Source organism: Oryzias latipes, chromosome 5 (genome assembly GCF_053564925.1).
Source record: "Oryzias latipes strain Hd-rR chromosome 5, Olatipes_Hd-rR_3.1".
NCBI classification, from domain to species: domain Eukaryota; kingdom Metazoa; phylum Chordata; class Actinopteri; order Beloniformes; family Adrianichthyidae; genus Oryzias; species Oryzias latipes.
In genome coordinates, this window is record NC_136241.1 from 35,090,036 (window position 1) to 35,117,318 (window position 27,283).

General features: G+C 49.5%; 2 protein-coding genes across 4 annotated transcripts; both read right to left on the reverse strand.

Moving 5' to 3' along the window:
- Positions 1–6,560: 6,560 nt before the first annotated feature.
- LOC144992233 (uncharacterized) lies at positions 6,561–7,968 on the reverse strand. 2 transcript variants are annotated; one of them, XM_078947804.1, is made up of 2 exons: positions 6,991–7,968; positions 6,561–6,860 (listed from the first exon to the last, which is right to left on the reverse strand). In XM_078947804.1, exons 1-2 carry the CDS (start codon positions 7,894–7,896, stop codon positions 6,561–6,563), a joined length of 1,206 nt encoding a protein of 401 aa, XP_078803930.1. In that variant the 5' UTR covers positions 7,897–7,968. The 2 variants fall into 2 exon arrangements, with proteins under 2 accessions (XP_078803930.1, XP_078803931.1); XM_078947805.1 differs by having other exon boundaries at positions 6,566–6,703.
- An 8,269-nt stretch (positions 7,969–16,237) lies between these two features.
- On the reverse strand, positions 16,238–23,296 carry osgn1 (oxidative stress induced growth inhibitor 1). 2 transcript variants are annotated; one of them, XM_078947803.1, is made up of 9 exons: positions 23,141–23,296; positions 21,652–21,985; positions 19,623–19,685; positions 18,621–18,757; positions 18,360–18,551; positions 18,175–18,266; positions 17,844–18,043; positions 17,425–17,768; positions 16,238–17,346 (listed from the first exon to the last, which is right to left on the reverse strand). In XM_078947803.1, exons 3-9 carry the CDS (start codon positions 19,678–19,680, stop codon positions 16,789–16,791), a joined length of 1,581 nt encoding a protein of 526 aa, XP_078803929.1. In that variant the 5' UTR covers positions 19,681–19,685; positions 21,652–21,985; positions 23,141–23,296; the 3' UTR covers positions 16,238–16,788. The 2 variants fall into 2 exon arrangements, with proteins under 2 accessions (XP_078803929.1, XP_020559278.1); XM_020703619.3 differs by lacking the exon at positions 21,652–21,985.
- Positions 23,297–27,283: the final 3,987 nt, after the last annotated feature.

Below are 27,283 nucleotides of genomic sequence, written 5' to 3' on the forward strand. Positions count from 1 at the left end.
ATCATATAGTTTGCTTAATGCTCAAAATTGTTATTTGGCCCATGATTTGCTTGTGATTTGTGTTTCACAATGTAAAATATTAAAAAATAATTGTTTCGCCTCCTGTTTATTTATATGAACACATTCCCTGAAATACGTTATTTTAGCTAGTGCACATGTATAAAAAAATACTAATATGTATCATAGATTACATATTGTGGACAGAGTATTCAGGCCATTATCAAATGCAGCAGAATTTTCAAGCTACCAGTAGCTTGAAAAAGCTTTAAAATGTGTTTAACTTTTTGTAGATGTGTGCTGAGTTTCTTCTCTATTCTTTTTTCTTACTGCCTTTTACGCCTTGAGACGCTTAGGGCAGCAACAAAATCTTTCCACTTCTGACGGTCGCGGGCCAGGGTGATGATGGTTCCCCAGGTGTGTCCAAATTCTTTCAGCTCAGCTTCTACTGTTCGGCGCCAGGTGATCTTCGGCCGTCCTCTTGTTCTTTTTCCATCTGGTGTCCAATGTAGCGCTGTCTTTGTTATTGTGTTGTCTTCACTCCCGAGTACATGTCCAATCCATGTCCAGCGTCTTTTGAGGATAATTGATGACATGTCTTCTCGATTGCTGCGGAAGAATAGATCTTCATTGGAGATCTTTCGGGGGCAGAAAATTCTTAATATTCTCCTTAAATTTTTGGTGTGGAAGGTTGAAAGTTTTTTCAAGTCCTGTGTCATTCTCCAGCACTCTGCTCCATACAGTTATACTGACAGAACACAGCTGCTGTTCCTTCGGGAATATCTGCTCCTTCTGGTGGTGGATCTCTGTTCAAAACTTCCCGAAAATGTTCAGCCCAGCGGGTATCTTGTTGTTCTGCTTCTGTTGTGAGAAGCTTGCCAGCAGAGTGATGTTTTCCACAAACTTGTCGACAAATCCTGCATAGCTGGCCTTGTTCTCATCGGGTTGTAACTCTTTCTGCCTCCTCAGCAAGCTCCTCAACATATGCACCATCCTCTTTACTGTCTCGCTGGCTTCTCTGTACTGCTGCTTGTGTTTTGTTTGGAGTCTCTCTGAACGGGTGTTCAGAAGCTGATCACTGAGATTCCGTCTATCTTCAATGGCCTTCCATGTTTTCTGCTTATTCCATTCCTTGGACCCTTTCTTGGTTCTAAATCCAAGACATTCTTTTGCGCTCTGCTGGTAAGCAGAGCGCAAAAGAAGAAGCAACAAGATGAAAACCACTCTAACGTGCCGAGTTTCATCATGGCATCACAAATGTCAACCTGCAAACACGGTTTTATTCTGAACTGGACAGACGGACGCCACGGATGCTGATGAGAAGGCAGCACGAACCGGAAGGTTCCATGTGACATTCTGCACCTCTATGATAAACAGGTGAGGTGTAACTGCATGGAATAATCAACATATGCATTAATATAGCTAAAAGAAGGGACTGACTGGGGTCGGTTCATATTAATCACTGAGCATTTCTAATTCAGTGAATGTCTGTAAATCTGTGAGTGTGGTGAGGTTGATGGCTGGTGAGGCACTGACTTCTCTGGAGTCAGATTTACAATAAAAGAACTGAATATTTCAGCATTCATCCAACAGCAGCTGACAGTGTATAAAATACACACAAGAACATATTTGTCCTACAGTAAATATTTCTTTTATAGACACGGATAGCACACTCCTATTGTGTATAAATTATTCTTTTGTACTGTAAACAGATTGAAGTATACAGATGTGTTCAGCACACATTTCATTTTGACCCTCAGTAACTATATGCTTACACTATTTTTTACACAAAACGTTTGACCTTACCTTTACTTGTAGATGAAGTCCATGCGCAGATCTTTCCATGACCCTGTTAAAGAAGTCTTCCTTATTTTGCTGTAGCTTCTTGAGTCTCTCCCTCTCAATGGAGATGATGGCCGGTGAAGAAAGACTTGGTCCTTGGTCCGTTCTGTTTCTGCTGCATGTTTTCAGTCTTTTTAATGCAGAGAATGACGTCTCCACTCATGCTGTTGTAGCTGGTAGAGTGAGAGCAGCTGGAGTAACTTTGTTGCTTCTGGAACCGTCTAGATCAGGTCATTCTTGGCCAAAAAGCCGCGGAGCTGAGCGGGTGATTGGCATGCATTCCTTACTGCTTGTGAGCCGTAAAGTCCCAGAGGATCAGCCTTCAGTTGGACAAAGTCAAAGGATCTTGCATATGTTGACAGACTCTGCAGTTTGGTGTCATCAAAATGTTGTTACGTTTCATGGAATTTGGTGCGGTCAACAAGCCAAGGAAAGCCAGTTCATCAAAGTGGTCAAACCGAGCTTTCATTTGAACATGACACTGTCCACGATGCTATAATACATTCTTCTCTTCTCATCCATTTCACACTGGCTGTTTGTTGCCACCATCTGACAGACCAAGAGCGGTGCATTTCTGCTCATACTTCTCATGAAAAATGTCTCGTGTTCAATAGCTGAAACTGTGTCACGGATCCGTGCACAACAGCATCCGATGTCTCTGTTTTGCAGCATCTGTTTCCACAAAAACAGTCTCACATGCCACAAGGAGGAAGCATGTGGATGTTTCTATATCCTGCAGCCATCATCAGCGTGTCATTGTCCCAGTTGTCAGGATTTTCTTTCATACCGCGGAATACTGCACGAAAATCGGAAAGAAACATTCTGTCATGACTATAGAACGACTGAGACCCAGATGCTGAAACCCGGAATGAGACACAGGACAGAGATGTCTTGGCGAGAAGGTAGATTTAATATGAGGGCCAGACAGGTAGGTATCTGTTACTGGAGGTCCGAGAATGTAACTGCGGCTCGTGGCGTCACTGGTGGAACTGCTCGTTCGGGTCTGGAGTCGGCAGCGGGAGTCCGTCTCGTGAGGCAGCTGGTTCGGCAGAGGCTCGTGGTGAGGATGAAGGGAACAGACCAGTAGAGGAGTCCGGATTACGGCTGCTGTGGGTGACCACTCGTGGCTGAGGTTTCCTGGAGACAGGTAAGACAGCATATGTTAACTACTTGGCTTAAGGCAAGGCAACAAAGCATGAACTTGACGTGAGGCCAAATATGCACCATCAGGGGCAACGGACTGGCGTTGAATGAAGATCCTGGAGCTCCTTAAGAAGGCAGGTGTGTCGATGAGGTGAGTGGAAGCAGCTGGGGATAATCAGGAACCAAGCGGAGAGGAGAGGGGGGAGGAGTCTGACAGAGGCACCATGACAGTACCCCCCCCTCAACGACCGCCTCCAGGCGGTCAAGGGCGGCGATCTGGGTGGGCCCGGTAGAAATCCTCAACGAGCGAGGGGTCCAAAATGAGAGAGCGGGAAATCCAGGAGCGCTCCTCCGGCCCGTAACCCACCCAGTCGACCAGGAACTGGAATCCGCGACCCCGACGGCGGACATCCAGGATCCGATTGACGTCGTAAGCCGGAGCACCGTCGATGAGCCGGGCGGGTGGCGGGGAAGCGGACGGCGGGCACAGAGGACTGTCCAGAACTGGCTTGATCTGGGAAACATGAAATGACGGGTGAACTTTCAGAGCCTTGGGAAGACGGAGTCGGACGCAGGTGGGGTTGATGAGTTTCTCTATGACGTAAGGTCCGATGAACCGTGGAGCCAGTTTCTTGGAGGTGGCTTGGATGGGGATATTACGTGTGGAGAGCCAGACCCTTTGGCCAGGTTGGTACTCGGGTCCCACCACCCTGTGACGGTTGGCGATGCGGCAGTTGCTCTCCTTGGTGCGGAGGAGAGCAGCCTTAGCTTGTGCCCAGATGCGTTGGCACCGCTGGATGTGATGTTGTACGGAAGGCACCGCCAAGTCCAGTTCCTGTGACGGAAACAGAGGTGGTGAGTACCCGAGGGCGGCCTCAAAGGGAGAGAGCCCAGTGGCAGTGGAGGGATGAGCATTATGGGCATACTCAATCCACACGAGATATTGGGACCAGTCCTGCTGGTTCTGTGCCGCCAAGCAGCGGAGAGCTGCCTCCAGTTCCTGGTTCGCTCTCTCCGCTTGGCCGTTGGACTGAGGATGGTAGCCAGATGTGAGGCTGACCGTGGCCCCCAAGGCCGTACAGAAGGCCTTCCAGACCTGAGAAATGAACTGGGGGCCACGGTCAGAGACAATGTCCAGGGGGATGCCATGGTGACGGAAAACCTGCTTGGTCATGATATCAGCAGTTTCGGTGGCAGTGGGTAGTTGAGGGAGCGGAATGAAGTGGGCCATCTTGGAAAATCGATCTATGACTGTGAGTATGACGGTGTTACCTGCTGATGGGGGTAACCCGGTGACAAAGTCCATTGCCAAGTGGGACCAGGGCCTGCTGGGCGTAGGAAGTGGGTGGAGCAACCCCGCCGGAGCCGAGGAGGACGTCTTGGATCGGGCGCAGGTGGTGCACGCCGAGATATACTCCCTAATATCCTTCTCCATAGACGGCCAATAAAACCTCTTCCGAAGTAAATGGAGGGTACGGTGGACCCCCCCATGGCACGCCAGACGAGACGCGTGACCCCAAGTGATGACTTCGGAGCGGAGATGAGCGGGTACAAACAGTGTGCCCCTGGGAGCGGGTGGATGGTCAGAGTCCCCTTCCAGGGCTTGAAGAACCTTGGCCTCGATATCCCAGGTGACACTTCCTATGATGCAGGATGAAGGGAGGATTGATGATAGAGTGTTCTCAGACGGACTGTATTTCCTGGAGAGGGCATCGGGTTTGGTGTTGCGGGAGCCTGGTCTGTAGGTTATGGTGAAGTGAAACCGGTCAAAGAAAAGACACCAACGAGCTTGCCTGGAGTTGAGTCTTTTCGCGGAGCGTAGGTATGCCAGGTTTTTATGGTCCGTCCAGACGATGAAAGGCTGTTCGGCTCCCTCCAACCAGTGACGCCACTCCTCCAGGGCAAGTTTGATGGCTAAGAGTTCCCGGTTGCCAACGTCGTAATTCTGCTCAGAAGGGGACAGCTTGCGAGAGAAAAACGCACAAGGTTTGAGTTTTCCAGAACTCTCCTCCTTCTGTGAGAGGACAGCGCCCACCCCTGAGTCAGAGGCATCGACCTCAACGATAAATTGCCGTGAGGGGTCAGGTTGGATGAGGATCGGGGCAGAGACAAACAGTTTCTTTAACCTGTTGAAGGCCTGTTGGGCTTCGTTGGACCAGACAAAGGGATGCTTTATGGAAGTGAGGCGTGTAAGGGGAGAAGCAATACTGCTGTAATTGCGTATGAAGCGTCTGTAAAAGTTAGCAAAGCCCAGGAATTGCTGTAGCTTCTTACGGCTGGTTGGAGGTTCCCAGTTGGTAACAGCTTCTATTTTGGATGGATCAGGGCGTATGCAGCCAGCCTCGATAATGTAACCGAGAAACTGTACAGTGGGGGAATGAAATTCGCACTTTTCATGCTTAACGAAAAGCTGATTTTCCAATAGTCTCTCCAACACCAGCCGAACGTGATGCTCGTGTTGAGCCAGATCGTGGGAGTAGACAAGAATATCATCTAAATAGACAAAGACGAATCGATTAATGAAGTCCCGAAGGACATCGTTAACTAGCCTTTGGAAAACTGCCGGGGCGTTGGTGAGGCCGAAAGGCATTACTAAATATTCGTAATGCCCTAACGGGGTGTTAAAGGCAGTTTTCCACTCGTCCCCTTCCTTAATTCGGACCAAGTGGTAGGCATTGCGGAGATCTAACTTTGTGAATATGCGAGCCTTCTGGACGGAATCAAAAACAGAGGTGATTAATGGCAGTGAGTATTTGTCTCTTACGGTGATTTGATTTAGTTCGCGATAATCAATGCATGGTCGGAGGGACTTGTCTTTTTTCTGCACAAAGAAAAAACCTGCTCCCACGGGGGAGGAGGAGGGTCGAATGTGCCCCAGGGCGAGGGCTTCCTGTACGTAGTTCTCCATGGCTGTCTTTTCTGGTCCAGATAGATTAAACAAATGGCCCTTGGGCAATGGAGCGCCAGGCATCAGGTTTATGGCGCAATCATAAGGTCTATGAGGTGGGAGAGCACTAGCTTTGGTTTTGCAAAATACTGCTTTTAAATCATGATAACAACGAGGAATGTTGGACAAATCGACTTGGCTATGACACTCAGCGTTAGGAAAAGTAACGGAAGGGAGAGCAGAGAGAAGACAATTAGCGAGGCAATATGGGCTCCACTGGATTATAGTCCCTTGAGCCCAATTAAACTGAGGATTATGCAGTTTTAGCCAGGAAAACCCCAGTACTATGGGAGTATGGATGGACTTGGTGATGAGGAAACGGATAGACTCACGATGGTTGCCAGAAGTAATGAGCAGGATGGGTTTGGTGCGGTGGGTGATGCGGGATAAGAGTTGACCGCCTAAACCGGAAGCCTCGATGGGGTTCTCCAGGGGTTCTGTGGGAATCGACAGATCATTAACAAGTTGCTGGTCAATTAAACTCTGCTCGGCCCCGGAGTCGACCAGGGCCCGTAACTCATGCACTTGGAGATCGTGACTTAACTTGACAGGGATTAGTAAAAAATTATTACCGGCCAGGTAGATGTTTGTTACCCCTCGCAGCCTGTCTCCTAGCGAGGGGTTCGGGTGTTTAAACGAAGCGGGCAGGAGATGACAATGTGGCCCTTTGCTCCGCAATAGAAACAGGCCCCCTCCATGCGCCGTCTGCGGCGTTCCTCTTCAGACAGTCGAGAGTGTCCAACCTGCATAGGCTCGTCTGGAGGTCTAGAGGGGCTGAGGGAGTCGAGAGGGGTGGCGTGAACAGCGTGTGAGAAGTTGGAGGATGTAGTGGTTGCGGCACGCTGGAAAACGGGCCCTCGTTCCCTTTGACGCTCCCGCAGGCGAACATCAGAGCGGAGTGCCGCAGAAACCAGTTCCTCAAATGACCGGGCTTCGGGTTGAGAACACAGATGATCCTTAATTTGTTCATTTAAAGACTGGTAAAAGATCCCCTTCAAAGCTGCGTCGGGCCAGCCTGCCTCGACCGCCAGAATACGGAAATCTATAACGTGTTCACTCACCGAGCGGTTACGCTGCCTGAGCGCGAGTAACCGACGGGTTGCTTCATCCTGTTTGCGTGGTTGGTCGAAAATTAACTGGAACTCTCTGAGGAAACGTTCATAAGTGAGGTGGCTTATGGGATTGGAGGAGAGGAAAGCCTGGGCCCACTGGAGGGCTTTATTGCGTAGAGAGTTGACGATCAGTGATATTTTACTGTGATCCGACTGATAATGACGGGGGGCTTGTTGGTAAATCAGCTCGCATTGGAGGAGGAATCCTCCGCAGGCTTCGACGTCACCAGTAAATGGTTCCGGTTGCAGCCGGATGTTTTCGTGAGCGGAGGGTGATCCGGAAACGGAAGTAGCCGAGTTAGCCGTAGCTTGAGCCGTATCTGTTGGAACATGGGAAAAATGTCCGGTTAAATTGTTCAATGTCTGTGTCAAACCGTCCAGGCGGTGAAAAAGGTCCTGTTGGGCCGCGGCCATCTGGGATAGGGCGTCGGCCTGGCGACCAAGCAATATGCCTTGCTGGGATACGGCTAATCTGAGTCCCTCCGGGTCAGCTGGGTCGGGATTAAGGCCAGTCCGTTCTGTCATGACTATAGAACGACTGAGACCCAGATGCTGAAACCCGGAATGAGACACAGGACAGAGATGTCTTGGCGAGAAGGTAGATTTAATATGAGGGCCAGACAGGTAGGTATCTGTTACTGGAGGTCCGAGAATGTAACTGCGGCTCGTGGCGTCACTGGTGGAACTGCTCGTTCGGGTCTGGAGTCGGCAGCGGGAGTCCGTCTCGTGAGGCAGCTGGTTCGGCAGAGGCTCGTGGTGAGGATGAAGGGAACAGACCAGTAGAGGAGTCCGGATTACGGCTGCTGTGGGTGACCACTCGTGGCTGAGGTTTCCTGGAGACAGGTAAGACAGCATATGTTAACTACTTGGCTTAAGGCAAGGCAACAAAGCATGAACTTGACGTGAGGCCAAATATGCACCATCAGGGGCAACGGACTGGCGTTGAATGAAGATCCTGGAGCTCCTTAAGAAGGCAGGTGTGTCGATGAGGTGAGTGGAAGCAGCTGGGGATAATCAGGAACCAAGCGGAGAGGAGAGGGGGGAGGAGTCTGACAGAGGCACCATGACACATGCTTTTTATTTGCAGGATCCGGGAGTTTCAGTTCCATCTTGTGGGCACTGCTCTTGGTAAACGTCCCTTAACAACATCATCTAATAAGCGGGTTCGTTTCGTGGACTTGCTCAAAAAAACGTACCTAGACCCTCAACTGTCTTGAAAAAAGTTTGACTTTGAGGCATGCGCCTTGCTGAATGCATCAGCACCAGGGTGAGATTGTGTGCGTAGCAGTGAGGAAACATGGCCTCGGGCACCTCCTCTTTAGTTTTGGCCTGCACGCCGTTACGCTCTGATGCCATCACGGCAGCCCCATCGTACGTTTGAGCCACTAACTTTTCAACACAGTTGTATTTTTCCAACACTCCCAAAACTTACGCAGCTATTTTTTTGGCTTAATTTTCTTGTTTTATGTCCTCATCATGATACAAATGCCACAACAACAACAAAAACACAATTTTCGTCAAAGTGGGATTTGAGTTAAGAAATTGCATGAATTTGTATTTTCTCTGACTAGATTATAACAAAGTTCTAAGTAAAACTTTAAAACAGAAAAATAAGAAATGTGAACAAGAGACCAAACAGTCTGTACAAACCATTTCATTTAAAACAATAATTGAAATGGGCTTTGTTGAAGCTCTATTTTCTTTAGAACCTGTCATAAATGCAAACTGATGCATTTTTCTTAACTGGTCTTAAGATTTTGATCAGGAGTGTATATTCCATAAGAAATTATGTATTAAGTCTATTTCAGTAGCTGTGGTTGACACGCGCGGTGGTGGACGTGTTTTGATTACCTTTTTTTTTATTGATTCAGAACAAAGGTGACATACAGCAAAAAAACAAGGGGATATACAAGCAAGAAAATAAACTTATATTAGATTACAAAGCTGAGCAAGGTGACACGTTTTAATTGCTTTTTTGTTTGTAATGGGGGAAATGGAATGTAAGTAACATCTATTTTGGGCTAGTAACTCAAGAAAATTAGGAGCTTTATTGTTGAAACTAGTGTGAATATAATACTTGGTTAATAAACATAGGCAGTTATGTCGGGTGCTCGTCTATCTAATCTTTGCTTACGTCACCAAAGCCCAAAAAGGCCTCTTTTACTTCGCAGGCATCGCCTTTTAAAACAACATAGCACAAAATGACAGAAATCTGGGCTTTGTTTGTGACGTCAGTAGTCTCATCCACGTCTATACCGCAAGAAGAAAGGAGGCTGCATTAGTGTTCATTTTAAGATCTTTTCTAATCACAGCACCAACTGCTTCAATTAAATCATTCTGTGTCCTGTTTGAGACACATGGATGTTTCTAAAGGTCTGCTAACCTCTCATCTTGCTCTGCATAACTATGCAACAGTTCAATATAGTTACTGAGGAGTTCGCCTCAGTAACTATATTGGTTTTGAATGTTTGCTGAGGCTTCTCTGCAAATTCTGAAGTCACAATATTCTGTGTTACTCCAGACGTTCTCAGAAGGTGAAAATAAAAGGCAAGGAAAGCAGTAGAGACGATTTCTTGCAGGACAGTCAGTCTTTTCGTTGATACCAAGATAGAACCACGTGGTCCTCCTCGTAGGTCTGCCATCCTCAATTATCTTCCGTTTCGCCTGGTAATCCAGTTGTGACAATTTCATTTATTTTCCAATATAATCTTCCATAATGAAGCAGATGAAGCACGAAAAAACAAATGCTGTTCTTGAACTTCGCTGTTGTTGGCTTGGCGCCTACTTTAAACTGCTTCGGGCAAATGGAGGGATATTTCTGCCAGCTCACGTCTGCCCCCTGCTGGTGAGGCGTGCCTCACCTATCGCCTTTTTCTGTGTGCTGACAGTGGATTGATGGACAGATGTCTTCCGCTCATCTTCGTGTCAGAATTTCACCTTTGATGCAATATTTGTCTTCCAGCAGATCTGGTATAATTGTTACAGCTTGAATAATAACTTATTCAAATCAGTGCTTGTATCCCCCACTTTCTCACCTCTTTTTCTTTTATCCCCCCCCCCCCCCCCTCACATTCTTTCCCTCTCCCTCCCCACACACACTAATTGTAACAAATAAAAAACAAAAGGGGTTTATACAGATCTACACTCTAGTTTTCTGAAGATCTATAACCTCTTTTTGTGACAGTAAAACCTGTCCAACACAAAAAGCCTTCAGCTCTGATCTGTTTGCTCAGTTGTTGGACGGAACAAGTTTAAAAAAAAAGTGATCCAGACCTGCCAGTCTATTTTACTGGAGGTGAAAGACAAATGCCCAGATGTTGTGGATACGGTACAAAGATTCGGCCCAAAGGGACCGAACAACAACCATCATCAATGCTATGTGTTCCAACTGTCATGTTGGCGGGGGCTCCTGTGGGCTTCCAGGAACTGTTCAGCAAGACAAAGAAGTGTTTGTTGAAGCTGTGGAGCAGAAATAAAAAAAAATCACTGAGCTTCCAAGTCCACTTAATGATTGATTTGTGCAACACCAAAGGCCACAAACACAACAATCATCATCCAGTTTACTGCGAGGATTCACTGAGATGCTGTCTGGCGCGTTGCAAAGAAGTCTGCTTTCCTGAAAGAACACAACCTGAAGATGGCGAAGGATTTGTCTGTTGAGGCGTCAGGAAAGATTTCTAGGACCAACCAAAAACGACAGACCCAGGAATGCAACTTAATATTTATCATTAATTAATAATAATAATAATAATGGCTGAGGAGACTGGGGAGCTGGAACCTGCAGTACGCAGATTAGACACCAGAGGGCGTTGCAAGTGACGGGGGCAGCCAGCAGACTGAGAAGAGGAGGAAGACGAAAAAAGCTGTCTCTTAGAGAGAAGGGGGGGGGGGGGGGGGGGTAAACCTTGTAGGAGGAAGTTTTCCAGAAACCGGTGCTGGAGCAGGCTGAAAGCTTGGATTCCTGAAGCGTGACAGGTGAGAAGACACTTGGCCTTTACGACCTGGAGCGTAAACACAGACAGGGGACGTGATCAATAGCTGGAGCTTGAGATCAAAGATCATTTCATGTGGCTGGTGGTCAGGCAGAATGGCCAGACGTTCCAGCATTGACTGAGACTACGTGGCAGGCGCACAGGTGGGGAGAATCAGACCTGATGAGCAGCCGCTGTGAGGGAGGGGCGGCAGCTGTCATGACATGAGGACCACGACCAGAGAAACCGACTGTGGCCGGTGTAGGCACCAAAACCATTCGGCCTGCAACAACCGTTCGGGGTCCTTGGACTAGTGCTGACGTCACATGATGTGATGGCTGTTCGTTGGTCCGATGACGTGTCAGATAGTGATTGGTCTGGACAAATTACGACACTACCATAGAAGAAGATATAATGAAGCCTGTTGTAAACAAACAGAGCTCCCACACAGAGCGAGATTGCTTTCTAAACGTGCTTTTACTGTTATAATTATTATTAAGTGCATTTGCAGCCGAACAGACTGCGGTCTGAACCCTGCTCCGGGCCGAACACTATACCAAAGCACGAAGCTAAGAGACTCCAGCTGCTCTGCTCAGAGACGGTTCTCTCTGTGGAGCAGCAGGTTCATTCTAACAGCCACAGATCTTTTTACTAAGTGGGTTGTGGCAAAAATCTCTCTAGGAATATTACAAAGAATAATGTCAGACAAAACTTATGAGGGGAAAGAACTTTAGGTTACAAAAGGAAACGTAAAATGAAAATATGTAGAGCCCGAGCAGATCTGGATGCCATGTAGTTTGTCCAAGTGGGGCTACCGTAGTGTGACGTCATCCTCAGTCGAAAGGACCCTGAACGGTTTTTGCAGACAGAATAGTATTGGTACCTACACCGGAAAGGAGGTAACGCGTTCAGTTTCTCTTGCAGCCTCCTCCTCTCCGAGCCTGTTTGGAGTCCTGCGGTGTTTGGGACACGGATAGCTCTCCAGCGCAGCCAGTTGGTTGACAGCTTGGCTCTCGTTTTGGCCACTACGAGTGACGCACCTGAGGGATTGTTACATTGGTGTCAGAAGTGGGATCATGGAGCAAGAAAGAAGAAGAATTGAGAAAGAGTCCGCTTGACTCCGCCGCGAAAGAGCAGCCTGGATGGCGGAGAAGTGGAGAGATCCTGGCCTCCCTGATGGATCAAGCTGTCAACGATCACGCCCGGTGGAAAACGCTGATTTATCCGCTACTGTTCCCTAAGCCACAGTCAAGCTTCCCAAGTATGATGGGACTAGCCAGATAGTTATATCTCAAGCAAGTCCGAATTGCAGCGGGACACAACGGATGGGAGGAAGAGGAAACAGTCACTCACCTGGCGCTGGCCCTGGAAGGACGAGCAAAGCAGATACTGCTGGACTTGGCCCCAGCTGAGGAGCACCTGGGAACCCTGAGCATTGGAACGACGGTCATCAGAGACGCATGAAAGGGAGCAGCTAACCAACCGCTGCCATGTGGATGGAGAGAGCCTGGGTGCTCTAGCTGCAGACGTTCAGCTGCTTGTCCGGCGGGGCCAGCCCCAATTTCTACAACAGCGCAGGAAGAGTTAGCTCTCCGTGCCTTCCTACAAGGACTCGGACCTGCCTCGCCACGTCCCAGACCCCGGAGGAAGCAGTACGGGAAGGTGAACGGGTGGAGGCCTTCCTGTCCTCCTCACATGCAATGTGTAGCGCTCAACCCTGCATGAGGATGGTCGACCATGAAGAAGAAATGGACGACATCTTCAGTGTCCAGTCATCTACGCCACAGCCATCTCAAGGTTATCCCCTAACCACCCGACGTCCACGCCGTCCCTCTGATCGCCGTTACCGGTGTGGTGAGGTGGGCACATCGCACGCAACTGCCCAGCGCCAACACTAAAGACCACAACAGCGTCACCTGAAGGAAACGACAACGGGATGGCCAGATGAGGGGGCTGCCATCCCAACCACTAACACCCCTTCAAGGCAGATGCACTCTGGTGGGACGTTTGAGTTATACCAGAGGACTTTATTTGAACTGTCAGCTGGAAGATCAACACTGTCAGGCTCTGGTGGACACCGGGCACACCATCTCTGTTGCGCTGCAAGGTGTTCTGCCAGACACCACTGGTTCTCTCTCTGACTCATGGCAGAGCTACAACTTTAACATCCAGCACCGGGCTGGGCGTCACCATGGCAACGCTGAGGCTCTCTCCAGACGGCCCTGCCTAACAGCAGAATGCAGCTATTGTCAGCAGCACCAGGAAGAACGGGACAGTGATGTTCTGACTGTGGCTGTGATAACATCCAAAGATGTTCCTCAGCGGTCCCCAGAACAGCTGAGACAGCAGCAAGAGGCCGACGTTGTGTTGGCTCAAGTGAGAAGCTGGCTGGAGGCGGGGCAACGGCTGAAGTGGAATAAGGTCGCAGCGCAGAGTCCGGAGCTGAAGTCCTATTATTCTCAGTGGATTAACATCGAGCTCAAGAACGAGACGTTGTACAACCGATGGCAGGCTCCGGGGGGACATTCTCCAGTTGTTGGTACCCTGAGCAACCCGCTCTCAGGTCCTCCAACTGGTTCATGGTTTGACAGGAGCTGGTCAATTTGGAAACGCTGAGACTCTAGGTCGTCACCGGGGGGTTTCTACTGGCCTGGCTGCCGCAGAGATGTGGAGCTGCACGTCCACTGCCGTGATGAGTGCACCACATGGAAAGGTCCAACCCAGCAGTCACGGGCACCCCTGCAGCAGGATCTGGTGGGGGCCCCAATGTGAAGGGTCGGCATGGACGTCTTGGGCCCCTTTCCATTGAGTGATGCAGGGAACTGCTATGTCATTGTGGCAGTGGATTATTTCATGAAGTGGCCTGAGGCATATGCGGTGCTGGATCAAAGCGCTGCTACCACCGCTGAAAAACTGGTTGAAGAGATGTTCACCCGCTTCGGGGCACCGACTGAGCTCCACAGTGACCAAGGTAGAAACTTTGAGTCCCAGGTGTTCAAGACAAAAGGACCCCCCCAATTTCATCCTCAAAGCGTTTTAACCGCACCTTAGCCACACAGCTGGCGATCTTGAAAAGTCATCACCAGCGGGACTGGAACCGTATCCTGCCCTTGGTTCTCTGGTCTTACCGATCTGCAGTTCAGGAGTCCAGCCGGTGCACACCTGCAGTGATTATGTTTGGGCGGAAGCTCCGTACACCGGTGGACTTGGTGTTTGGAGCACCGCCTGAACCCGAGATCTCTGGTGGAAAAGACATGGATCATCGTCACAGACTCAAGGACCGGCTGCACGAAATTCACGAAATTCACAAATTCACCCGTGGAGCACAAGCCGGGGCTGGTGTGTGGCAAAAGAAAGCTTATGACAACCGGTGCCGGGGCTGAGAGTTTGCACCGGGAGACAGTGGGGGTGTACTGTCTTGAACGTAAAAAGGGCGTCTCTCTCAAGATAAGCAGCCACTAGTGGGGAACAGGCAGGGTGCTGCACCGACGGTCAGATGTGGTTTATAAGCTGTGCGTGCCAGGCAATGGACGAGCTGTGGTACTTCATCTGGACCAGCTGGCCCCCTACCAGCCCCTTGTTCCAAGGACTATCAAAACAGGTGGACCTATTACTCCTTCTTTCTCTTTCGGCTTTTCCCATCAGGGGTCGCCACAGCGAATCATCCTTTTCCACCTCACTCTATCATGGACATCTTCTACCCTAACATTAGCCAACTTCATGTCCTCTCTTAAGACATCCATGTATCTCCTCTTTGGCCGTCCTCTTGCCCTCCTGCCAGGCAGCTCCATCTCCAACATCCTTCTACCAATATATCCACTATCCCTCCTCTGAACATGTCCAAACCATCTCAGTCTGGCTTCTCTGACTTTGTCGCTAACACAGGCAACATGAGCCGTCCCTCTGATGTACTCGTTCCTTATCCTGTCTAACCTGGTCACTCCTAAGGAGAACCTCAACATCTTCATCTCCGCTACCTCCATCTCAGCCTCTTGTCTCTGTCTCACTGCTACCATCTCTAACCCATAGAGCAGAGCTGGTCTCACCACTGTCTTGTACACCTTTCCTTTGAGTCTTGCTGGCACTCTTCTGTCACACAACACTCCTGACACTTTCCTCCACCCGCTCCAACCTGCCTGCACTCGCCTCTTCACCTCTTTTCCACACTCCCCATCACACTGAACTGTTGACCCCAAGTACTTAAACTCCTGCACCTTCTTCACCTCAGCCCCCTATTGGACCTATTGTGGACCTATTACTATGGACTGAAATGAGCCAGACCCCAGTACACCCTCAATCGACCGCACACGACCGGTACGCAGACGCCCTGCATACCTCAAGGTCTAGATGGGGTCGCCGAGGACGGTTGACCCTTATAGCAGGGGGCTATGTAGTGACGGTTACGTGCCCGTTGGCTCTGCTGGCAGCAAGGGATTGTGGGATGCGGTGAGCACGGCTGTTTCTTTTGGCCCACCTTACTTTTCATATGGCTATTTTGTTGTTCCACCCTTAGTTAATTCTTCTTACTCTGGCTGTTTGTTTCTTTTTGTTGCACCATGAGTGTGGGAAGGGGAGAGGGTGATGACCCATGTGCCATGTTCAACGTTGCACGTGTTCAAAATAAAACTGGCTTGTTGCCGGAAAGGAGGTAACGTGTTCAGTTTCTCTTGCAGCCTCCTCCTCTCTGAGCCAGTTTGGAGTCCTGCGGTGTTTGGGACACGGATAGCTCCCCAGCGCAGCCAGTTGATTGACAGCTCAGCTCTCGTCTTTCCCCACTGTGATGGACGTACCTGATGGGTCGTTACAATATAAGAGCAGAGAACATCATTGCAGCCTTAACCCTTGTGCCATCCTACAGGCACTTTAACATGGGGAGTGGGTCATCTAGACCCACTAGACAGAGCTCTGAACCATTTTTCTTCAATCATTTGTGCGCCAGATGACCTGGCCTCCACAGTCACCGGACCTGAACCTAATCCAGATGGTTTGGGGTGAGCTGGACCGCAGAGTGAAGGCAAAAGGGCCAACAAGTGGTGGGAACTTTTTTCAGGTTTTTCTTTAGTAAAGTATAAAATCTGTAAACAATCAAAACATACAAAGATGCAAGCCCAGTAGATTCAACATAAAACAGAAAAAAATAGAATCAAAATGTCAGCACAACTGATGTAAAAGCCAATCATCTTTCATCTGTAAGTGCTTGCAGCAGCTTCATGCTGTGAAACAGGTTTGACGTGGAATAATGCACTTTGTTAGGATGACTGACACCACATCAGAAACAAACAAACATCCGCTTTTCCACATCGCGTGCAGACTTGGATCAGGTGTTAGTGTTGTGACTGAATCCGAAACCTGAGCCGCGGCTCCCGGCCTCATTTGCTTCTTTGACTCCGCCCACATCCGCCTCTCATTTCCAGGTATCAGTAGCCGGACAGAATAAATAAAAACTTGACCTCTCCAAAGACAAGCGTACAGAATCACTGAACACGTTTGGTTAAATGGTGCCGGCGTCAGCTCCGCTGTGGGTGTTTGTCCTTTGACCACTAGGGGGTGCTGAGAAGGCATTTCAAGGGATTATTTCAAAGACTATACATAGAATGAGAATCTGATTAGAAACTGCATCAGGCAGTTCCAGCCTGAAGCTCCGCCTCCTCGTCCTGGCAAACGCCTCTTGTACTGCTACCCCCAGCGCCGCTCGCCTAACTGGGGCGGGTCCAGCCTCTGAGGTCAGGCGGCTGGTTTACTGTTGCTCCACCCCCTCCCCTATGGTTGGTTGGGGTCAGACCAGCGCAGACGTTTGCAGCCACTCCCTCCTCGACAGCGCAGCCTCGCCTTCGTTCCTCTCATCACTCTGCCTCTTGGCGAGGTCGCTCGCAATTGCAAGCGCCCCCCCCTTAAGGAAGCGGACAAAGTTCTCACCCACAAGTGGGCCCATGGCGTACATGCCCGGCCCCCCTGCGGCGACCACCCTGTTCGTGAAGGGGTCCACGTCAATGGGGTTTCGCCGGCAGGAGACGGGCTCGTCTGGGTTGATGCCCAAGGCGCGTCCGCCGTTGTCCAGGAAGGACAGGTTGGGGTGGGCGCCGATCAGAACCAGAACCTTGGACACCTGAACTACGGACCGCACCCCCGTGTCCGACTCCAGGACGCACTTGTGGTCGGGTTGGAAGCGCAGCACCCTGTGGCGAGGGAAGCTGAGGTATCCGGAATAAGAGGAGGATAAGGAGGTGGTGGAGGAGGACGGAGAGGGGGAGGGAACGCTGGAGGGGGGGTTCTGAGCATGCTCGTGCAGAGGAGGAGGTGGTCGGTGCTGCTGCTGAGTCATCATCTGATGAACCTGAGAGCAAAGGAGACACAGGTGAGGACAGAGGAGGAGAACCCCCCCCAGACGGGTTTCTGACCAACCCCCTCTCACCTTGTGGTACTCGGGGTACAGCAGTTTGGGCAGCTGGTTGAAGATGAGGCCGGGGTCGGTGACCGAGCGCCTGAACACGTGGTAGACTGGCGTGCCGAGATGATGGGCGGCCAGCACAGCATCAGCAGCCGTTAGCCCCGCCCCCACAATCAGCACCGGGTCCGAGGATTGGTCGAGCTCCCCGCGGCAGATGGCCGCCTCCAGCTCCCAGAAGGAGTGGCAGACGAAAGGCAGCGACTCCCCCTCCACCCCGAGCCGGGCTGGGATGTCGTGGGTGCCCGTCGCCAGAACCACGTTGTGGGCCAGCAGAGAGAACGGCACCTCCTCCGAAACCGACGTCCCGTCTAGAAAAAAAAGAAACTGTTTTAACCGACCAACTTCCTGCTTCCGTCATTCCAAGCAGCGGAGCAGATCAGTACCTCCCAGTGCCTCGCCCTCCCGCCGCTGCAGTCCTGTCACCCTCCAGCAGGGCGGCGCACCATCCAGGCTGTCGGGCTGCCTGGTTACCGAGGTAACCGTGGTCCCACATGCAAAGTTCTGCTCCAAGGACATCTGAGACACGTAGTGCTGGTAATACGAGGCGATCTCTGCGGGCGTGGCTCGGTCATTCCTCAGATTCCTGCAACGAAAGATGTTTTTAAAATTAGAAACAGAAAATCCTTAGAGGTGGAAACGACGTAAAATCGGATAACTGCTCAGATTTCCTCAGGTGTTCCGTTCAAACAGGGTCACGCGTGTTGTGCGGCGTACCTGCGCTTGTCACTCATCCAGTCCTTGAGTTTGAGTCCAGGCAGTTCCATCCAGTTGGCGAGGCTCAGCGTGAGCATGGACCCCTCCATCGCCTGAAACGCCACAAAAAGCCGCTGTCAGAACGCCCGGATGGGCCACGTGACCGGACAGCAACAGTTTAGCCAACGGCGACTGGAGTAACGTACATGCCACGCCCCTCCCGGTGGGCCCTTTCCCAGCACCAGGTGAGGAACGGCGCGCTCCGGCTCGTACCGCCATTCCAGCGGAGACGTGTGCTCCAAACCGAAATCGCTGTCGGGCAGCAGCAGGGAATCGAACAGCACCGCCACAGGGTTGGACGACCGCCCCTCCAGCCCCTCGCACAGGTACTCCAGGTCCTGAGGGAAAAGGCGTGTGAGCGTGCGACCTTCGTGGCGCTCTGCGAGAGCCGAGCTGAAAACGGGTACCTGCTCCAGCAGCGACAGGTGAGGCTGCTCTCCCAGCTTGCTGTGCAGCAGCGGGTTGGGATGCCACGAGTCCGCCGACAGGTAGGGGGTGTGGCCCGACAGCAGGTACGACAGGCAGATCCCCGACGGGCCGTTACCTGGGAAACGCACAGACGCAGGTGAGTTTCAACATTTCCATGAACCAGAAGCTGTTGGCAGGTGAAGAAACGATGCAGGAAAAAACGTTTGTTTCAAAATCAAAGTGAAAATAGATCCTTAAATAAACTCAGTCCCACACAACAGTGACTCAGCAGGTTTTTACATTTGTGTTACATAAAGGTGAGTCAGCAGACGCACAGAATTACAGCAACACCGTTCAATTCCCTGGGAGAGAATTCCACTAACATGTTCACATTCTAGAGGTCACGGCTGTGGCTGTCTTTAGTGTTTCTTTTTGTTCTGTGCATCTCTTTGCATCAGAGTGGCACTTCGTTGTGTTTGTGGATCTTTGTGTGTCTGATGACTTTCAGGTGTGGTGCTGGAACGGCCCAACCTGACGGCAGCAGCCTTAAAATTCCCTGTATGGACCTCCAGCCTGTGGGAGGAGCTCTGCTGCAACCGGCCTCCACGGCAGCTTGGAGCTCTCCACCTGTTGTGTAGTTCTTTGTAGTTCTTTGTAGTTTTCAGACCCACTCTGTGTGGTCTTTTGTTTGCAGTTATGTTTAAGTGAAGCTGGGGGGGGGCTGCCATTTTCTTTCACATATGTCAGGGAGGTCAGTGTTGTGTCATCGAGTTCCCTTTTCTTTCCTTCACAGGTAACATCTCAGATTTCAGTTGGGTGGGGGTTTTGTTGGTTCCCCCGAAGCCTTTTAAGGTATTGTTGTTCATTTGAAAATAAATGTTATTTTTGTCTGGAGACGATCTTTTAGTGTTTTTCTTCTTAAGTTTAACATAAAACACACTGCATGTTAATACATGGAGGGTCCTGGGACCCCCAGGCTGCGCCTCTGATGCCAGTCTTACCGACGATCACCACCGGCACCGTCTCCCCGGCCTGCAGCTCTTTGTCCTGAAGGTCCATGGCGTCTGTGGAGAAACGTCGTCAGCGTTAAATCCAGAAGCATCGTCCTTCCTGGAAACACGTTAATCATTGCAGAGACCACGAACGGCGAGAGACGGCGCACGCTCAGCACACGGATACGCAAACACACACACACACATGCCTGCATGGCCCAGCAGCACTACGTCAACAGCTGACAGGAAGTGAGCGTGAAACGATCAGGTCTGCAGACCCAACATCCCTTCCATCCAGGTTCTCAGCTTACTGAGTCCCATCCAGAACCTTCTGGAACCGGTCAGAACGTCAACCACAGAGCCGACACGCCGACACCAACCTGCAACCATCCCCCCCCGCCGTGAACCCACGCTCGGACCTCAGGGAGCGCCGTCAGATCACGATTAGCCGTTACGATCATTACAGCCGTCCAGTTCTGATCCAGAGTCCAGCTCAGACCAGGAAAACAGAAACGTTCATGGATCCGTTTGTCTGCAGGTGGATGATCAGAAAGGGGCGGGGCAGGAAGACTGGCCCGCCGACCTGCTACAGGTTTTTTTTTAGCTGCATTTCTGCTGATTCACAACGATTTGAATAAAGAAACATTCAGAAATGCAATTTTAATCTCACATTTCTACCTGTATGTCCTCCATGATGATGAAAACGCTGCACAAGAAGAATGTTCAAACCACCAAAAAAACTGGATTTTCCACGGAGCGGCTCATCAAACACAGAAACGGAGCCGCGATCAGATCATGTGACCAGAGTTTACTCTCCTGACACGTGCGCACGCGCTTGAAGAGTGCGTGGCTGCAGGGGCGGGTCGCTCTGAAACTGCCGTGTCATGCTTACACAGACCAAAGTGTGGGTCAGCAGGAGCGGCGCCCAAAGCGAGGTCAACCCAGGAGCGGCACATGAGAAGCAGAGAGCGGGCGAAAGCAGGAATGTAGAAGATAAAGAGAGTTGCATAAGAGCAAAGCCTGGCCCCCAGCCCAGTGAATACTCTGCCCCCCCCACCAACAGCAAACAGCACAGGGGTCCGTGCACACCCACGGGTCTGGCTGCCTCACGGAGGTGCAGCTTCCTTCACTTCCTTTAATCTCTGAAAAATGATGCAAATTTCTGTCCAGCAGGAAGAGAAAAATGACGGAGAGAAGGTCTGCTGGGAAAGAGGATCTCCTGTTCGGCCAAACGAAAAGACTAACGAGGAAAAACCCGGCAAATGTGGTCCTCCTGCACCACTACAGCCGGACCCCCCACTGCTCATCGTTTATCCACCTGAACATCCAGCAGGGAGCCCCCACCTTGGACCAAGAGCAGAGCTCCACCTGATCTGCACAGACCCGGTCCTGGTCCTGCAGACGAGGCTCTCTTCTCTGGGTTCAAGGTCTCATGGCTGCAAGCCTCATCTGCTCCTTCAGATTATTTCAGAGATTATGCAGTGACCTCTGACCTCCTTTTTCTCTGGATCCTGTAAATTAACTCCACACCCAGGATGGACCTGAGTCCAAAACTAAGTCCAGAACTGAGACCAAAGGAAGATCCTAAAAGTCGGAAGCTGAGTTATGAAGGAAGAGGATGAAGATGTGAGGAAGACTCCACAGACAGACGGGATTATTTACTGACACTAATCGATTATTAGTTTACAAAAATCAGAAGATTCTAGGAATTAGAATGAAAGACGTTCATTAACAGCAGATTAAACGTGAATTATATTCCTGCATGGATTCTACAGAATGACGCTCCAGCAACAAAACCCAGACAGAGGGCATCGTCAAACCCCTAAATATAGCACGCGCGCGGCGTGTCGAGAAGACCCGGTGACTGGAGGGAGTTACGTCAGTGTGGTGTGAGGTGAAGAGGGGCCAGCCCCCTTCCCATCCCGCAGAATAATCGATTTTATTACCCGCCATAGCGGCAATTCATTCCGGCCGGGCCGCGGTTTCCCGCGTGGAAACCTGTGCAGCCAGGACAGGTGGGTCACTGCGGGACACTTACGGAAGGGCGGCGCTCGGTCTGCGTCCCTCCGGAAGAGGCGTGCGGGCGTCTCGTTCTCTCTGAGATGCGGCTCCTCGGTGTGTGAACGGTGCGGCGGCGGGCCTGTCCGCTTCCGTCCTGTCGCACATGAGCTGCTACAGCCGCGCGACTCACGCCTGCGCGTCACAAGTTATATACGGCGGCGGCAGGCAGGCCTCTCAGCCAATCACCGGCGGTGCAGAAAGTGCTGCGTCATAGTCCCGCCCCGGCACGATTATGTAGTGCTCAGCCAATCAGCAGCGGCCTCGCTGAGCATCACAGCCCCGGCCCCTCCTTCATACTGTACAAAGATCGTCTATGAAAACAAAAGGTTGACATTTGATTTCTTTTTTTACAAAACTATAAAATAGTGGAGTTGGAATTATATTTAAAAATCAAATATGTCAAAAATATATCTATGATCCTCTGTTTTTGACCTGTAATGGAGCACACACTATCATCATTCATGGTGGTGGACTGCAGGTCTGTACTACCGTGTTCAGGAAACCCAAAATACAAATAATAGCAATTTTTGACCCACTTAGACTCCAATATTTGACTCACTGATAATAGAAACAAGCGTTTACATCCACTGCTACTGTGCCCACCTTTACAAGACGTATGAGCCCATAAACGTCCTCTACAAGATTCAGTTTTAGTTAATATTCAATGGAGTAACTATTGCCAGAAAAGAAAGATCAAATAAAAGTAAAATGTTCTCATCACACACTGCAGTGCAAGTTCATTTTTACTGTAAAGAAAATGTCTTCAGATACATCCAGAAATCCTGCTGTACAAACACACTTCATCTGAGCAACCAGAGACAGCAGAAGTAAGAACGACATGCACCGACCAGTGCAGTGAGACATGAAAGGTACACAACACTGACATGACTGACGTTCTCCATCAAGCCAGCAGCGTGTTAAAGCACACTTCAAGCAGCACAGAAGCAGAGTGAGACCTCCTGTTTCTCTCTCCTAGAATGTTCTAGTGGTCTTGAGACAGAGGCGTGTCCTCAGACACTTTCATCAACTTCTCTAACGTCAAACATTTTTCATTCTTCTTGTCATTTTTTTTTTACTATAAGCTCTTCTTACACAGAGCCTTCACAAACGGACTCATTTCTCTGCCTTCTGTCTTACTTCCTCCTAGAAATCAGCGTTTTCACAAACCCTAGGATTACGTCAGGGTTCACTCCTGAATGCTTGGAAGGTTCTGCTTTTCAGTTGGCCTATGACTATGTTGAAAGTCAGTCTGATGAAACAGAAAACTGGATCCTGTTGGTTTAGGTTTTGTCTACATTCTAACAGTTTTTTTAAATCTAAAATTATTACAGATTCCACAGTCAGAGAAATGCTGAGTTCAGCATTTTTACCTTTTAGGCAAATTTAGTTCGTTTTTAAAGAATAATTCACAACAATCGCAAAGAAAACAACAAAAGAGAAAACATCCAAAACAAAGACAAGCTCACGAATCTGAAGCTGTTCAGAGACAACAGAAGGAGGTCCAGAACCAGATGACCATCTGACCCGCCTAGTTGGGTTCAAAGAAGACAGGAAAAGACGAACATGAAACACCAGAACATCTGCTGTTGGACACGGAGGGATGTGTCACTCGCCACAACAATGGCGAGCCCAGAGGGAAGCCACTTTTCAAAACCCTCTGCAGGTGAGCTGCTGGTGCGCACAGGTGGAACCACTTTACTAAGTAGCACTCCATCTAGCCCACAAATCTGTGACACAAACACTTCAAGGTTCTACTCAATCCTGCTGACAGGCAGGCAGTGGAGCTTTCTGAACTATAGACAATGCTGCAAGCATTTGTCCCACCAGTGGAGTCTGTGGACATCACTAAAGAGGCATCAGTGGACACCAACGATTCAGAACCACAGCTGGGTTCTGAACAACAGGCATTTCCAGAGCCTTCCCAAAAGAGCAAGCAGAGTAAGAAAAAGAAAGCCAAGGCACTCCCTGCTCCAGAGGAACCAGAAAGCTGTGAACCAGTCAGCTCACCTCTGGCTGACCAGGTTGACATTAATCTGGATCAAGCAAAATCTGAGGAAACTGACTCAGCAGTGACAGAGACCTTTCCCGAAGAGACTGAAGCAAAAGCATCACTACCAGATTCTTTGGAGAATGTCATTGAGGAGGCATCAGCCCAAACCAGAGGTGGGCACTGAGGGCCGCATTCCTGCATGTTTTCCAGCATACCCTGCTCTGGCATGTTCTAATTGGCTGGACACACCTGAACCAGGTAATCAGCCATGAGTAGGGCAAGACTATCTGGAAATCATGCAGACACACCGGCCCTCGAGGCCTGGAATTGCCCACCCCTGGCCCAAACTGAAGGGCCAGGGCCAGGGCCAGGGCCAGGGCCAGGGCCAGGGCCTCAGAACAACAACTGCCTGCAGATCCTCCCAAAAGACAAAAGAGACCTATGGATATGGACACCACAGTATCCTTCTAAACAACTGAGGATCTGTAAACCAGTCCCCATGAGGACACGTCTGGCCAAACGAAGAGCGGACGTCAACGCAAGACTTATTCAGAAGACATCAGACAAAACTGGCTCAGGACTGCCATGGACCTTCACTGAAATTGAAGCTTCACTTCCAAAACCTTTGGAAAATGTCTTTAGGGCGTCATCAGTCCTAGTCAGTTTCAGAAGTAAAGTTTGCTTCTGAACATCAACCAACTGCAGATCCTTCCAGAAAGCACAAAAGGCTTATGGAAACAACCGAATTGCCCACCCCTAAAAGGCTTCAGACCTGTGAACCAGTCAGCACCACCAGTCACCGAACCTCCTACCCACCTACAGAGTGTCCCAGAATTAGATGCTTCTCCTTCACAAACTATGGAGAACATCTCTGAGAAGGTTCCAGCCCAAATGAACGCTGAACCATCCAATTATGAAAGTGAGGAAGTGGAAAGTTTTGACATTTCTGATGAACCAGTTGCGCCAGAGTCACCCAAAAAGCCAAAGGTCTCCCTCTGGAGAATATTCAAAAAGGTTCGGACACCAGCAAGATGGCGTAAGTACAAGAGTGACACTCCTGTGGTCGTCCTAGATCACAGCTCTCCAGAGATTTCAGAGGCAGCTGAAGATCTGCTTCCAAGTCGATCTGTGGATGATCAAGACAGAGACTCAGCATTCGCCTCTCAGCCTGCTGAGTCTGGATTGGCTGAAGAGGAAACATCCGAAGACAAAAAAAAAATCAGAGGACGAAAAAGAGGAAACATCAGATGACGAAGATGAAACATCAGATGCTGAAGATGAAATGTTAAATGATGAAGATGAAATGTCAGATGATGATGATGTCGAGTGTTTTGATTAATCTGAAAACACAAATGGACAGAAGATTTCTTTGTGGAGAAGAGGGAGCCGGTTTAGCTCGTGCTGGTTTGCGGCGCCTTCCGTCCGTGAAACCAGGGTTCAACTCCGGGCTGCTCCCTGTTCCCTTCTCTACCTCTGTGCCGGTTCCAAGCCCGGTTTGAGAAGGTTGCGTCAGGAAGGGCATCCGGCGTAAAACATTGCCAAATTTACCATGCGACTTGTTCGCTGTGGCGACCCCTGATGGGAGAAGCCGAAAGTGGAAGAAAGATTTCTTTGTGGAGAAGATAAAAAAAGGCGCTCACGCCAGTGAGCAAACGCCAGTTTAAAAGAAGAATTAAAGAACTAAAACTTTGACTAAATCAAAGACGGGTTTTCTCCTGGTGCTCAGGTTCACCCTTAAAAAAATTATTTTGAGCATTAAACAAATGATATTAGATTGGTCCGAGAGTGGGCAGATGAAAAAAATGTAATGAAAAAGGATGGAATTAAATAAATGAATGAATAAAAAAATGAATGAGAGAATGTAGTTGTTTTTATTAAATTCAATATAATTCAATTTTATTTGTATAACCCAAAATCACAACAACAGTCGTCTCGATGGGCTTCGATGGGGTTTATGTCTTGGCAGGTTTTCTCCTGGTGCTCAGGTTTCCCCTTAAAAAAATCCTTATTTATCAATATTACTGTTCGATACGTTTGTTTTATTGTCATTTATGTCTGAACATGAATCTGTGTGGTTGTTAGTTTTTGTGTGGAACTCTTCAAGATGTACCCAGACTTCACTGATGGGAGGATGAACAGGATGAATGGGAATAAAACAGAAAGGGTGAGTTGGTCTTTGACTGTAAAGTGCCTTCGCCTTTTGAAAAAGGTAGAAAAGCGCTATATTAGCATTTCTCATCTACCATTTAAAAAATAAGATTGAATGCCGGTCTCAAGTCCGGATAAATGCAGAGGGTTGTGTGAGAGCAAATCAAACGAAACATGTAAATCACAAACACAGATGAGTTCATGTCTGTCTCACAAACCTTTCTGTATGTAATTGTGAGCCCCCAGTGCACCCAAGTGTTGAAGTTCACCCCGGTGGATGTGACCGTCATGTCCCTTCGCCTTCGGGGGAGGCATAGGTCTTGGGGTGTGGTTTTGGTCTACGGGCCAAAAAACAATGGGTACAGAGCCTTCTAGGTGTCTTTTGAAGGGGTACTGGAAAGTGCCCGAATGGGGGCCTTCCTTTACCTCCTAGGGAACTGGATAAATGACTTCCCCTGTCTAAATGTGAGCGTTGTTTTGTTGTTGTACTTCTGTGCTCATCAAAGTTTGTCCTTAACCGTTGTGCTATCTTAGATGACCCCACCCTTCCATTGACGTGTTCTCCCTACCATGACAAAGGTGGATAAAGGTGGAAAGATTTCATGTAATCCATGGACACCAGTGAAGATCACAAATCATTGAAGAAAGAAGGTTCAGAGCACTGTCTAGTGGGTCTAGATGGCCAACTCCCAATGTTAAAGTGCCTAGGATAGCACAAGGGTTACAGAACATCACGTTTGAGTATATGAGTGTCCATAAATACACTTGGTACAACAACATTCCAGGCAGGAGATCGATGAGCCACTTTAAAGTTCTTTCAGACGACGCTCCGCCATGTGTCTTCGACAATCAAGTAATGAGAAGGAGCAGTGCTGTCCACTGATCCCTATCTGGAGGTGAGATGGATTTGCAGTAGGGCAAAGAGGTCGGAAAGACTTATCAGACCCAAACGTGTTGGTCAGTTGGAATCATCTGGCTATGGCCTTCTTCAGGAAGGTCTTCAACTTCCACATCCAGGAAAACTTCAAACAGGTACAGAGGAAGGCAAACTGTTTTAAAGGCAAACTCAGACCTGGCAGGAGTTCCGTGAGGCCAAGGAGGACTACCGCTGGGTAAAGAGGCAAAGAGATTTTGGTTAACCATTCAGGCCCAGCAAACCACTCCATTTTCAGTACAGGTGAGGAGCTGTAGACTTTCACTGGAGATACTGTCGGGCGGTGTAAGAACTACTTGAGGATTTTCTCTATCCTGAGGAACCAGAAGCTGAGCACAGTCCACCACCCAAGTTGAAGTCACCAAGGTAGTTGAAGAGCTCCTCTGTGGCAAGTGTATGGAGCCCACACCAAGTTCCTAACGTTCCTAATGCTGTGGGACTGTCTTGGCTAACGTATCTCTGCAGCACCCCATGGCAGTCAAGGAGAGTACTTGTAGGAGCCATAAATGTGATTGTAATTCACCTTACTGCCAGTAG

What these genes read in the sequence shown, in the direction of transcription:
- LOC144992233 (XM_078947804.1), bottom strand. Translation starts at nt 7,896, where the DNA reads ATGCTGTCTTACCTGTCTCCAGGAAACCTCAGCCACGAGTGGTCACCC. An exon ending in TCAGGCAGCGTAACCGCTCG is followed by an intron (nt 6,861 to 6,990) that starts GTGAGTGAACAC and finishes CTCAACCCGAAG; the next exon opens with CCCGGTCATTTGAGGAACTG.
- osgn1 (XM_020703619.3), bottom strand. Translation starts at nt 19,680, where the DNA reads ATGGACCTTCAGGACAAAGAGCTGCAGGCCGGGGAGACGGTGCCGGTG. An exon ending in CACCGGGAGGGGCGTGGCAT is followed by an intron (nt 18,267 to 18,359) that starts GTACGTTACTCC and finishes GTGGCGTTTCAG; the next exon opens with GCGATGGAGGGGTCCATGCT. An exon ending in GGAGGGCGAGGCACTGGGAG is followed by an intron (nt 17,769 to 17,843) that starts GTACTGATCTGC and finishes TTTTTTTTCTAG; the next exon opens with ACGGGACGTCGGTTTCGGAG.